At 48.0% G+C, this 12,644-nt stretch overlaps 2 protein-coding genes across 2 annotated transcripts; one reads left to right on the forward strand and one right to left on the reverse strand.

Moving 5' to 3' along the window:
* Nucleotides 1-3,922: 3,922 nt before the first annotated feature.
* On the forward strand, nucleotides 3,923-6,251 carry FBXL15 (F-box and leucine rich repeat protein 15). The gene is made up of 4 exons (XM_044665523.1): nucleotides 3,923-3,987; nucleotides 4,288-4,441; nucleotides 4,636-5,141; nucleotides 5,640-6,251. Exons 1-4 carry the CDS (start codon nucleotides 3,947-3,949, stop codon nucleotides 5,827-5,829), a joined length of 891 nt encoding a protein of 296 aa, XP_044521458.1. The 5' UTR covers nucleotides 3,923-3,946; the 3' UTR covers nucleotides 5,830-6,251.
* A 90-nt stretch (nucleotides 6,252-6,341) lies between these two features.
* CUEDC2 (CUE domain containing 2) lies at nucleotides 6,342-9,284 on the reverse strand. Its single transcript, XM_044665521.1, has 8 exons — nucleotides 9,199-9,284; nucleotides 8,505-8,648; nucleotides 8,198-8,259; nucleotides 7,938-8,080; nucleotides 7,336-7,515; nucleotides 7,048-7,109; nucleotides 6,789-6,849; nucleotides 6,342-6,702 (listed from the first exon to the last, which is right to left on the reverse strand). The coding sequence occupies exons 1-8, from the start codon at nucleotides 9,270-9,272 to the stop codon at nucleotides 6,556-6,558; spliced, it is 873 nt and encodes a 290-aa protein (XP_044521456.1). The 5' UTR covers nucleotides 9,273-9,284; the 3' UTR covers nucleotides 6,342-6,555.
* Nucleotides 9,285-12,644: the final 3,360 nt, after the last annotated feature.

Here is a 12,644-nt window from a genome sequence, read left to right on the forward strand (position 1 = left end):
GCGCGGGTTCCGCGAGGTGCTGAAGGGGACAGCGCCCGGCGGGGGCCTCACTGCGCAGGCGCCTTGGCTGCCCCGAACAAAGGGGGGGCGGGGAGGAGGGGGATTGCGCGGGGGGCGGGGCCACGTGAAGGACGCCGTACTTGTGCCAACCTCCTACCTTCCTGCAGTCCCTGTTTTTTCCAGACCCCTCGAGTTCTTCCTGAGGTTTCACCTCTCCTCGTGGTGATTTCCCTCTCCCCTGATGCAGGAATAGGCTCTCAAAGCCAATGCAACAACAGGCATTTATTAAGCACCTACTAGGTGCCAGACACTCTGCAGCCCAAGCTGGAAAATGAGACGCCTGGGATCTAGTTCCCCAGGGGGCTTGCTATATGATCCTGAAAAACTCACTTCCGCTTTAGGGTGTAAAATGAAATTAAACTAGTGCACTTGCCTTCCAGATCCCTTCCAGACCTGATATTCTACTGCAGAACGTGTGACCCTAGCCAAGTCATCTCCCTGATCTGGCCCAAAGTTTCTTCATCTGCAAGATGGTGTCAGCAGCTCCTGCCTAGCATATCTCATTGGAGGGTTGCAAATATCTAAAGAGATCACATCTTTTTTCAATCCACATACATTTATTTTTAGCTAGACCCTGAAGAGGGAACACATTTATTTTATCTTTTGACAGACATTTGCTAAGTGGTTGCTATGTAGAAGACACTCAGAACAGAAAGATAAAATGAAAAAGTCATTCCCCTTAAGAAATTTACACTTAACTGGAGAGGTGGAAATATAATATTTAAAGTGATAAATACAATATAATTTTCTCAGTTCTAAATCATGATTCTTTATTTAGTTTGGTTACATTATATTTCAGTAAACCTTTCAGAAAGAGAGAATAAAACTTAGTTTCACACAAAGATCTGTTCCCATGGCCCAATACAAACTTTTTCCACTTGACTACCAATATTAGAACACTGGCATTAATACAATATAATTTTGAGGAGAGGGAGAGCATGAACAACCAGGTCAAAGAAAAAAAAACTTCCTATAGGAGCTGCAACCTGATGTTGATTCTTGAAGGAAGCTAAGGATTCTAAGAAGCAGAGGTAAAAGAGGGAATATATTGGAGGCAAGCCAGGTGGTCTGTATAAAAGCTTGGAGGTTAGAGATGGAATGTTGGCTAATTAAACTGAAACCTGAATGCCTAAAGGGGTTGGGGGTAAGGAGGGTAATGTGAAATAATACACAGGAGGAGATGGCGTCCTAGCCCTTGGGAAGCTAATGAGGGAGGGAGGGAATGAAGTCCTACCAAAGCCCAGGAAATGCTCAGGAATTTCCACAAAATATTAACACAATTATTATTTAACATTTTTCAGTATATTTTCTTTATAATAGCCCTGAAAATTCTGTGGCACAAATATTCTCCCTGCAGTTCTAATGAGGATCAGGGCTCAGATAGGTTGTGATTAAACCAATGAAATTCATAGGTATGTAGCCCAGCTGGATTTCAAACCAGGACCATCTGATGATTTTTTTCCCATTACAACACAGAATTTTAATGACTCAAGAATTTGGTGACTTTCAAGGCCCTATACTCTAATGAAATCCAAAATGTTATTCCTTCCCCATTACCAATTCCTACACTGCATTCTTAAACTCTGGTTAGGAAGGCTCTGTAGACCCCAAGCCAACCCAGGTTGTCAAATCTATTTGAGTAAGGTCTCCCAAGTGATTGGAGTATAAAAGGATGGGATTAGTTAGGAGGAACACTGACCTTCAGGCTTCACTCAACTCCCAGCTGGACTTGCTGCAGTTTTTTTTCCATTCTTAACACCCTCCCATTCTGAGACACAATAGGACCAGGTTGCCCTTCAGCCCTGGAAGAAGTCAGAAGAGACAGAGGACCAAATAAGGTTTTGCTTCTGCTCATTCCACAAGTTTTTCAGCATAGTCATCTGGGATATCCTGAACGGTGATAGTGGAAAGAGCTGTGATTGGACGCCTCATTCCTCCCAACATTGTTATCCAAAAGTAAGGTGATACAGTAAAAAGCAGTGTGGTACAGACTGGAACATCTCCTTGAGAAAGCAACATAACTTGGTGAGGAAGAAAACTCAGGGTGGTGTTTCAGGAGAGCTGTCTTGGTTCTTTCCACTGAAACACTCAACATGGGCACTTTTGTGAAATATTTTCATTTCACGGGGATGTTTAAGGACAAAGAGTTAGTGCCATATTTTGGAGGAGGCCGATAAATACAAGAGCATTTGATCTAGTCTAACAGTACCCTCCTATGTGCCCTGTAATGTGTTCAGCAGCTACATTAATGGAGATACAGGGAAGAGAGGTAATATGGAGTAACAAAAAGATTCTAACTAAGAGTCATGATGTTACAGCAGAGGAAGCACACTGACTCCAGAATTGTAGGAAGAGCAGGTTTATTTAGTAACTTGTGGGCTTGTTAGAGTCATCTCCTAAAATCTAAGCACTGAGTAACTGCAACAGTCAGTTTCTATACATTTTACATATGTAACAGCAGGTAGACTAAGACAGCTGGATGTTTTTGTTTAGAAATGAAAAGAGGAAAGGCAATATTAAAGACAAAGAGCAGGGAGAGAAGGGGAACAAGTGGAGACAGGGAATCTGAGAAACAAGGGCGGGGCAGGAAAAGAAGGGAGAGAGGGGGAGTAGGGAAGAGGGGAAATAGAAAGGGGAGTGGGATGTATCAGAGATGTGGTGTCTGGGAGAAAACAATTCAGAGGGCAGGGCAGGAAAGAGGGAATGAATCAGAGAGGGGGAGTCAAGGGCTTCAGGAAGTAAGGAAAGGGGTAGGGATACGGAGAAAAAGGGCAAGACTTAAAATTCTGAAATTCTGTCTCTACAGTGACATCCTAGTTCTCATCTTAGCTCTGATACAAATTTGCTGCGTGATTTTGAGTTACTTCAAATGAATGAAAAGTATTTATTAAGTTCTTACTATTTCCAGGCATTGTATTCTGTGCTAGGAATACAAATACAAAAGCAATAGCCTTTAACTTAAAAGAGTTACACTCTAACTGGAGGATACTACATATATAGCCTATAATCTCGAATCCTTTATTTGCTTAGAGATTATTTGACCAATAAACGTTTCCAACTCAGAAATTGTGTGATATGGAGGCTTTGGAAAGGGAAGAAGTTTCAGCATTTTCCTTGGGGAGTGTGTACAGGCAAAGTCATATTCTGACTGTTTCAGTATAAGGCATGCCTACTTGGCATGCCTACTTGGCTTGCTACCTACCTCCTACACAGGGACAAGAATTGGAGGGGTTGAGGGGAGGAGAGGAGTACTCTATCACTTGCTAGCCTTATATTTGAGCCTAACTATTAAACATCCACTACTAATTCACATAATAGAATTTTGGAACTGCAGGGGCCTTGTTGATTATTTAATCCTATTCTATAGGCTGGAAAACTGAAATTCTAGGAGAGGAAATAACTTTCTCAGGTCAGTTAGCTAGGGAGGGCAAAACGGTGGCAAATTACAAGGAGATGAAGAGAGCACACGATGCATTCACCAATTATCCCAGCCAGGGTGTGGGGCAGGGAAACTAGGGCCCAGCCCCTCTAAGGGCTGTGAGTCTAGTTCCACAGAAATAAGGGTTTAAATAGGCTCCTGGATCAAAAAATCATTCCAGCCCAAATCTCTTTAAAGCAGCTTCCCGTGGGATGTGCAGTCTCGCACCCGTCATGCTCAGGAACCACACAGGAACTTGCCATCTTTTCTTAAAGTCTTGCAGACCCGGCCCTCTCCATCTCGGGCTCAGGGTTCAGCCCGGAGACTTTAAGGAAAGGACGCTCTGGGAGCCGGAGATCGATTAAGTAAGGCTGGAAGCTCGGCTAGGCAGAGCCTTAGCCATCATAGCCGCTGGAGGAGAACATTGCGCAGGCGCAACAAAGACTGGCAGAGACATCAGGGCTACAGATGGAGCCGTCCGGGGGGGAGCAAGAGCCAGGGGCCGTCAGGTACCGAGGACAGGAGGAGCCCAGGAAAGGGGAATCCCTCTCCACGCACACAGGGTCAGGCTGGATAAGGGGTAGAGGGATGACAGGAAAGGTCCCCCAGAGAGAGTCTGTCTTTACGTTCCCGAACCATAAGAATTTGCAGGGGACCACCGAGGGACGCTCGTGAGGACATGGGGAGGAGAGATAGAGGGAAATCCATGGGTCACGCGTGGGGTGGGGATTCGAGGGACCCAGCTAAACCCGGGGGACTGCGTGGGGCGGGGGTAGCCAGGACACGGACCCCGCCTGCCCCTGTCCCAGGCTCCTGGACCTGCCATGGGAGGATGTCCTGCTCCCGCACATCCTTAGCCGCATTCCCCTGCGGCAGCTGCTCCACCTGCAGCGAGTCAGCAAAGCCTTCCTGGCTCTTGTGCAACTGCACCTGGCGCGCCTGCGCAGCTTCGATTCGGCACAGGTGACTCCGCCCCTCCCTGCGGCCTGGGGGCGGGGCATCGGGTGGGGGTCTGGAGGGGCGGGGCCCCGGGGCAGAGGCGGGAGCCTGCCCCAAGTTGGGTGTTGGTCTTTGATCCTCCGAGAAGGGCCTGGGTGAGGAGGTGGGCGGGCTGGCGGTGGGGGGCCAGGTGTCCAACCTCGTGGGCACCTCCCCAGGTGGGCCCCCAGGTTCCGAGGGCAGCCCTGAGCCGGCTGCTGCGTGACTCTGAGGGGCTCCAAGAGCTGTGTCTGGAGTCGTGCCGAGATTGGCTGTCCGATGAGGACCTGGAGCCAGTGCTGAGCCGGAACCCTGGGCTGCGGCGCGTGGGGCTGGCGGGCTGCGGGCGGCTTAGCCGCCGGGCCCTGGTGACGTTGTCCTTGAGTTGCGCACAGCTGCGCTGCCTCTCACTCGCCCACTGCGACTGGGTGGATGGCCTGGCTCTTCGGGGCCTCGCTGATCGCTGCCCGTGTCTAGAGGCCCTGGACCTCACGGCATGCCGACAGCTCCGGGACACAGCCGTGTCCTACCTGGCCCAGCGCCGCGGGGCCCAGCTCCGATCTCTCTCGCTGGCCGTCAACGCGAATGTGGGGGACGCTACTGTGCAAGAGCTGGCCCGATGCTGTCCCCAGCTCGAACACCTAGATCTCACCGGCTGTCTCCGAGTGCGGAGTGACGCCATCAGGTGCTGGGCCCAGGGACTGGGGTTAGGTGGGCAGAATAGGAAGCTTTAACAACAATTAGTCCTAAACCAAAATGGTACAAATTACCCCCTATCAGTGATCTTGTCAGTGGATGTTGCAAATGAAGGCTGAGAGACCATCCAGCAGGTGCTGGATCTAAACTCGTACTCTCTCACCTCCGAGCTCCTCTAGATCTGAAATTCTAGAATTCCAAGTCGCTTCTCTGCACATTTATATGAGAAAATTAATACTCAGAGGTATATGGCTTGACCCAAGGTCACACAATTGTCAGGGAGCTAGAATTAGACCCCAAGTCCTCCATCTTCCATGGCTTTCTAGCATCCACTCTAACCTTAATCACTGTCCTCCTCTGGGCCTCCATTCATCTGTAAAATAAGGGGGCTGGACTTGACCACTAAACTCCTGGCCAAAAGACCTGTGATGTCAGGAGAGTGGACCTCTCTCCTGACCCTCACAGACCCTCTTCACCTGCCCCCCAGGACCCTGGCAGAGTATTGTCCACGCCTTCGCTCACTTCGGGTACGTCACTGTCATGATGTGGCTGAGTCCAGCCTGAGTGTTCTGAGGAAACGCGGTGTGGACATCGATGTGGAACCACCCCTGCAGCGTGCCCTTGTCCTGTTACAGGATGTTGTTGGCTTTGCTCCCTTTGTTAATCTGCAAATCTGACCAATTGGTGAACAGTGGAAGATTGAGGGTTTAGTGAACACAGCTGGACTGTGGGTCTAGGAACACCCTGCGCTGGGGGGCTCTACCTTTGTCCTTACCCTCAAATGGAACTGGAGCCTGGACAGTCTCACCAGCTTTGGGGTTGGGGGGGAGAAAAGGGAAGGAGAAAGAATGCTAGATTGAGGCTGGGGGGAGGGTAGGCAGCTCTCTCTGGGGAAAGACGGAAATAAAAGACTACTTGAACCTGGCCCAACTCTCCTGCTGTAGGGGGGAAGGTGGGAAGGACATGGAGGAACAGGGCCAATACCAATCTATATTCTTCATGCCTGAATGGCTTGGGAAGGGTAAGGGAAATCAGATAAGGATCTTCTCTCAGTTGATGAGGAATAAGTGGTTGGTGAGAGTAGCATAAAGTACACTTGATTTGGGCTAAGAAAAGATATAGCCATTTCTTTCATTAGCTACTACATTCTGTACCCATTTCCTTAGAGGCAAAGAATTAGTTCTCATGCTTCACTCCTACCACTTTACTCAAATGAAGAAGCTTCAGGAGAGACTTTGAAACTAAGCTCGGCTTCAGAAGAACAGGCTTCACAAACCCCCAGCCAAAAAGACCCTGGTGACAGATTAGCCCAGCCATTTCATTTTGGCTTTTGGGACCATTAATCCCGAAATCCTTCAGACTCTCCTGGCCCACAGTCCTCAGTTTCCCCAGGGTGGAGACACTCAGTGGAACTTGTATTTCCGGGCTGGTTTGAGGCTGATGTAAGTGGACTTCATCCCTTCAGGTTCTGGCTTCCGAATGTCCTTGTAACGTTCACCCTTGGTACTCACCACCTGGTTGTCAATATATCGGATCAGCTTCTTAGGAGCCTGTTGAGAATTCAGGAAGGGGGTGAACAGGAAAACTTGACAAAGAAAAGGGTGTCCTCACTATCCATTACCACCAACCTACTCACCTCCTTTGGGGCCACAGGCCGATGAGTTTTCTGATCTTCTTCACTATCCACCATCATGTACCTGCCGTGATGGAACCCTAGTTAGTGTGCCTCTTGAGATATACCATGGAATATGGAGAAAGTCAGAGGCATTGGGGTAAACCAGGAGCTCCAATGCAGGCTTTTTGGGAGGGAGATTCTAACTGGCTGCTTAGGTAAACCCTGTAGGGCTACTTTACTCAATCTAACCATTTCCATCTTCCTTCTCCCCTAAACTCACTTTTGTAGAATGAAGGATTTCAGTTCTTCCTTCTTGGGGGCACCCTGTGACCTTGGCGTGTCCTGGAGGGAAAAGCAGAACGAGACAGTAGATCTGGGCCCATGTTTCCATTTACCTTGAGGTTCCATTGGAATTACCCATACTTTGCCCTGAGTCCATACCCATCTCTCCCCATTCACTCCAGGTCCCATCCCATCTCAGGCCATGATGAGGAAGGAAGTCCTGATCAGTAGTCCAGGGAACCATTTTTGGCCAGTACTAGGGGTGAGGGGAGGCTGTGGCATATACCTTTGAATTGTTGCCTAAGGCTTGGGGTTCCACTTTCTCCTCTACCATGATGTGAACAGCTTCTTCCAGGTCCCCCCGAGCCATAGCCAATGCCCGCTGTGCTCTCCCCAGTGTGCAGGATGGAAACATTTCCAGAAGCAGCTGTATCCCAGCCTGGAGCTCATCAGTCTCAGAAACTTCCTGCAAGACAGGACCAAGTAATGAGGTTCAGGAGTTAGTCACATACTCTCCCCAACCCTGTATACACCCAGAAGCCTGGAGGCTTTTGTTCCATCCACACACACCCATTACTTAATATGCAGAGCACTTGGCACATAGTAGGTGTTCAATATCAATACGGAATGTTGCTGTCTCCAGGTACGAACAATAACTCCCATATGTGGTTGCTTTTACAAGTATTATATGTGAGGTTCAGAAAGGTGACCTCTCTTATCTGAGGTCTCACAATCAATAAATGTTACAGTTGGGATTTGAATCAAGACCTTTCCTGAACCCATTTCCCTCTTTAGACTGTACTTGAGTGCCCAATCAAAAGCCCCCTCCTCTTTTCACCACCAGTTCTAATTCTCATTGCCCTCTACCTACTTTCACTCATCCCATACCTCAGTCTTTGTGCCTCCCCCCAGGAGTGGGGTAGAGGTATGTGCTTGAGACTTCCTGATCTCTTGGGTACCTTCCTCCAGGCTCTGGAGAAGTTCTGGAGAAGCAGGACCATTGTCCTCTTGGCTTTCAGGACACACATTCTCTTAAAGGAACAGAGTACATGGTTTTTGATCAGACAGAGGGATGGTGAGGGGAGGCCCAGGTCCCAGATAAGTGCTCTAAAACCCATTCCCTTGATTCTGTCCAATCCAGAACTCACCTTTGTTCCGGGCATCACTGAGCTGGCTTGAGAGGTCGAACATCATGTCACAAACTGTCCCACTAAAAAAGAAGTAGGGCCAGGAGTGAGGGAGGCACTCTGTCCTCCACTCAGACCCCATCCCAGTGAACCCCAGAGTTCTCATTGGACTATCCCTCCTTTGTATTCTTAGATTTGTTCCCTCAAACCCACCTGCTCCCATACCAAGACAAGTCGACACAGTAGCCCCAACATACCCAGGGAAAATCTGGAACTCAAAAAGAAAGGGCTGGATCAAGGATTGGGGAGGGGGAATATAAGGGCACACCTGGGGATCTTGGCAAAACCAGGCACATAGGCATCCATCATTTCTGCAAAAGCTTCCATGTCAAAGCTCTCATCTGATGCCCCTGGAGAACCCAGGTCCTCTAGGACCCCAGTTATGTAGGAGAAGACAACTTCATCCAAGCCACTGTAAAGGAGAGATAGGAAGGAGTAGTCTTGTGGGAGAATAGCTCCACATGCTTGTCCCCAGCTCTGGTCCCCAAATGCCTGGGACTGATTGAACAAAAGTAAAGGAGCAGTTAGATTGAAGTTGAATCATATTTCCCATGAGAGGGTAAGTGTGTCGGGAAGAGAGGGGTGTGCTACAGGGTTATGAAATCCTCTCCTTCAACCCTGAGTTCAAGTCCTCATTTTGTCCTATATACCTCCTGCCATTTTAGACATTATCCATTGAAAACCTCAATTTATTTATCTTCATAATGGATTGAAGGTCAAGCATTCAGATAGAAAATTTTACAGTAAGGTGATCCTAACCCCCTCAGAGAAGGCCACCTCCTTAGGAGAATCTAGGGAGGTACTCTACAAAAGGTCCTTCAAGCTAAACAACCCTTTCTCCATTCCTGAAATGCCATCTCAGAGAGAGGCCAAAGTAGAACTCAAAAAGGCAGCACTAGCCACAGGAGAAGCCTCCCTCTGCAGGAGAACAGTCCCCAGGCAGTCAAGGAGCCAGCACATACCTGAGATCAGCACCTGGGACATGAGTTTGGGCAAAGCCGATCAGTGTATCTCGAATGATTCTCTCAAGCTCCATTGCTCTCTTTTTCTGAAGGGACAAACAAGATATGAAATCCCCCATCAGTCTTCTCCATCCTTGTTCCTGCCTACCCTCACTGTCCTGATGCTGGGTGGGGGGGAACAGGGAGTCACTGCCAGCATTTTCCTAAGCTCTTTCATTAAACTATCTCTCAGCTAGATGACTTTGCCAAGTCTTGCTCTATCCAAGGTCTCAGCCACCCAGTCCCTGCTCCCCTAGAGACTGGGTCCTCCAGCTCCATTCAGGATCTCTAAAGTTCTCCTACCTTTTTCCTTTTCTTCAGGCATGAACAGAGGAGGAAGCCCAGTCTCTGGGGAAAAAGAGGTCTGAGGGGTGCTGGGCCCCTCCCCAAGACCAGCCCTTAAGAGGGAAAGAGGGACCCCCCCATGGCTAGAATCCCAGGGGCCCCAGGGTCAGATGTTTCTGAGCTGGTGGAATCTGAGCCCTTCAAAACCCATCTGGCTGGCAGCCTGATCACAAGTGTCCCCATTGTCTGGCCCCCAGTGGGGAGGATTCAAAGTCACAGACCCACCCACACCAGAATCCCAGAGCCACCCACCTGCCCATCCAGACAAAGGGGCTTTTCTGGAAGGGAGAGGATGGGATGGATTGGAAAAGTTCTTTCACAAATTCTCTCCTTCACCATCATAGTATTCTTCCACCCATCTCACTAGTCTGGACTTCTGATTTTGAATGTCTCTTCTCTCTAGAGGGATCCCTCAACTAAGGCCTGGATTGGGCCAAATGCCCTTTACTTAGACCTAGTTTCTAGTGGAGGAAGAGACAAAGAAGAAATCATCATGGAATCCCAAGCTCAACAAATCTGTGTGGACTAATCAGACAGGTGTTAGGGTCACTCAGTTACCATGCTGGTTCCGGAGGCAAGTAATTAATAGCAGTCATGTCAATGAGGAAGTATTCACTAAGGCACTCCCTAACCAGCCTTAGTGATCAGCTAGTTTTGAGACTAAAAAAATAAATCAGTTCTAAACCTTACAGTTTGGTTGAGGAGACACGATCTATCTGCACATTCATTGCACAGCAAAGAAAACACAATGAAATGCGGTATAGTGGAAAGAGTGTTGCCTATGAAGTCAGAAGATCTGGGTTAAAATCCTACTGGAGGCTTATTCCTTCTGTATTGCTAGAGTGATATCATGTAGATGGGGGGAAAAGGGCTAGTTGCCATGTGCCCACCTTGTTTTGCTGCAACATGACTTAAGGCTTTGGAATCCAACAATATAATAACGACCTCTATACTAAGGCTCCTTGGACTATCCAGGCACATAAAGATTGGGTTGGACCCTGAAGAGTATAAAAACTGTACTCTGGAGAAAGTAGGGATCTTAGTCCATGAGGAAGGTTTGGGAGCCTATTTGTTGAAGGGGTAGTAGGTCCCTTTAATAAATAATTATTGGCTATGGAAAAAAAAAACACCTGTTAACAGTTGAGATCTCTAGCAGTTGTGGAAGTTTGTTATAAAAGTCTGTGAATACATAAATAATCATAAAAATAGTATATGCTGAATATATAATATACATTCTTCAAATTTACATCAATGCAATTAAGAATAACAAAACATGTTAATCTAAAAAGAGTCCTTACTGAATTTGTAGTATTTTCTCATTATATCCTCATGTACTTTCCTAGTAAGCAGATACAGCTATTTTTATGTGTGTATGTGAAGGGGTATCTTCAAAATGTTTCTACATTAAAAAGGCTCTCTGTACCCTCTAAAAGTTGGAAATCACTACACTATAGAGTGAGCTATATAAACTATGATATTAGCACAGTAGAGTGAAAGACCTTGAAGCAAGGTGAGACAGACTAAAATTTTGATTTTCATATTTATTAGCTGTAAGCCTATGAATAAGTCAAGTAATCTTCCTAAGCCTCAATTTTCTCATCTGTAAAAAGAGGCTATTAATACCTGTAATACTTCACAGAGTTGTGAAGATCAAATATATATAAAGCACACATTATTCTCATAGTCCTGTGAAGTTAACTAGTAAGCCTTATAAATTATCAGCTCAGAGATTTTCCCCAAATTACCCAGCAGAGGGCCTAAAAAGGAGTAAGTCGTAAGAAAAATAAAGTTTTCTTAATGTGAATTTATTCCAAACCAGGTGGCCTCTTCAAAATCTGCTAGAGGTTCCTTAAAGTTTCTTCCCCTTCCTCCCTCCCCATCTAGGTTCCAAGTCAGCCAAACTCTCCCAGAAAGCCTTTCTTGATCATGATCTTCCAGACTATTGACTCCCCTTCCTTTTAGCATCAGGCCCAAGGTCAGACTTTGAGCCCCCACCACCACCTCACTAGCCCTGAATCATACATTGTCTTTCCTGGTCCATCCTGGTTGCTGATGTTCATCTACTCAGCCAGGCTGAACTCCCCAGAGCCAAGTCCCAGGCTTTCCAATACAGTAAAGCAGCACACAGACTGCTGATTGGATGAGAATGGATGGGGACCGTTGGTGATGGATGGGCTGGAGACAGAGGAGAGAGGAGGATGGATGGAGAGATGGGGACAAGGGGAAATGGAGATACGGGTTGGGAAAAGGACCGATGTGAAGACGAAATTAGAGATGAAGATGGAGAGAAGTGGGAATAGGAGTGAAGATGAGACTATAATTTTTATGATAATATGTATGTAATATATAATGTAATCACAGCTAGAAGTAATCTAAGGCTTTAAGTTTTGCCAATTGCTTTATACAAGTTGTCTCAGTTGACCCTCACAACAACTTTATGAGAATAAAGATGGTGATGAGGTTGAAGAGGGAGACAGGAATAATTATCTTTACATAATACATAATAATAGCTAGAATTCATATAGCATTTTAAGGTTTGCAAATTATTTTATATAAGTTATCTTGTTTGAGTCTCACCACAACCTTGTGAGGTCGGCGCTCTTATCACCCCCATTTTACAGATGAGGAAACTGAGGCCCAGGCGATTGGGAGACGGAGAGGAGGCTGGAAATGGGGCGCGAGAAACGCAAGGAAGGGCACAGGTGGGGGGAGGGGCGGGGAGAATGCCCCGGGGAAGTGGGGGGGGGGAGATGAAAAAATAGGTGACAGAGCTGGCCGGGCTCCAGGCCACGCTCGCGCAGGGTGGGGTGGGGGCCTGCCACGGGCGTCCCCCCAGCCCGGGCCCAGGCGGAGCGGAGGGCGCGGTCGCAGGTGCCCTGGGCGGGCTAGCAGGCCGCCGGGGTAGGGTTGGACTCCCGCCTCCTCTCGCGGGGCGGTCTCTGGGTCACGGAGCTGGGCCTGGCCCTACAGGTTAGGGGGCGGGGTGGGGGGAGGGGAGTATAGGGGGGGGTCACCTGCTCTCCCGGCGCTGGCGCTGGCGCAGGTGGCGGCTCGTCCCGCGC

This window comes from Gracilinanus agilis, chromosome 2, assembly GCF_016433145.1.
Source record: "Gracilinanus agilis isolate LMUSP501 chromosome 2, AgileGrace, whole genome shotgun sequence".
Classification (NCBI taxonomy): domain Eukaryota; kingdom Metazoa; phylum Chordata; class Mammalia; order Didelphimorphia; family Didelphidae; genus Gracilinanus; species Gracilinanus agilis.

What these genes read in the sequence shown, in the direction of transcription:
- FBXL15 (XM_044665523.1), top strand. Translation starts at nt 3,947, where the DNA reads ATGGAGCCGTCCGGGGGGGAGCAAGAGCCAGGGGCCGTCAG. An exon ending in CAAGAGCCAGGGGCCGTCAG is followed by an intron (nt 3,988 to 4,287) that starts GTACCGAGGACA and finishes CCCCTGTCCCAG; the next exon opens with GCTCCTGGACCTGCCATGGG. An exon ending in GTGCGGAGTGACGCCATCAG is followed by an intron (nt 5,142 to 5,639) that starts GTGCTGGGCCCA and finishes CCTGCCCCCCAG; the next exon opens with GACCCTGGCAGAGTATTGTC.
- CUEDC2 (XM_044665521.1), bottom strand. Translation starts at nt 9,272, where the DNA reads ATGGAGCTTGAGAGAATCATTCGAGATACACTGATCGGCTTTGCCCAA. An exon ending in GTCCCAGGTGCTGATCTCAG is followed by an intron (nt 8,649 to 9,198) that starts GTATGTGCTGGC and finishes TCTCCTTTACAG; the next exon opens with TGGCTTGGATGAAGTTGTCT. An exon ending in GGGGAGGCACAAAGACTGAG is followed by an intron (nt 7,516 to 7,937) that starts GTATGGGATGAG and finishes CCTGTCTTGCAG; the next exon opens with GAAGTTTCTGAGACTGATGA.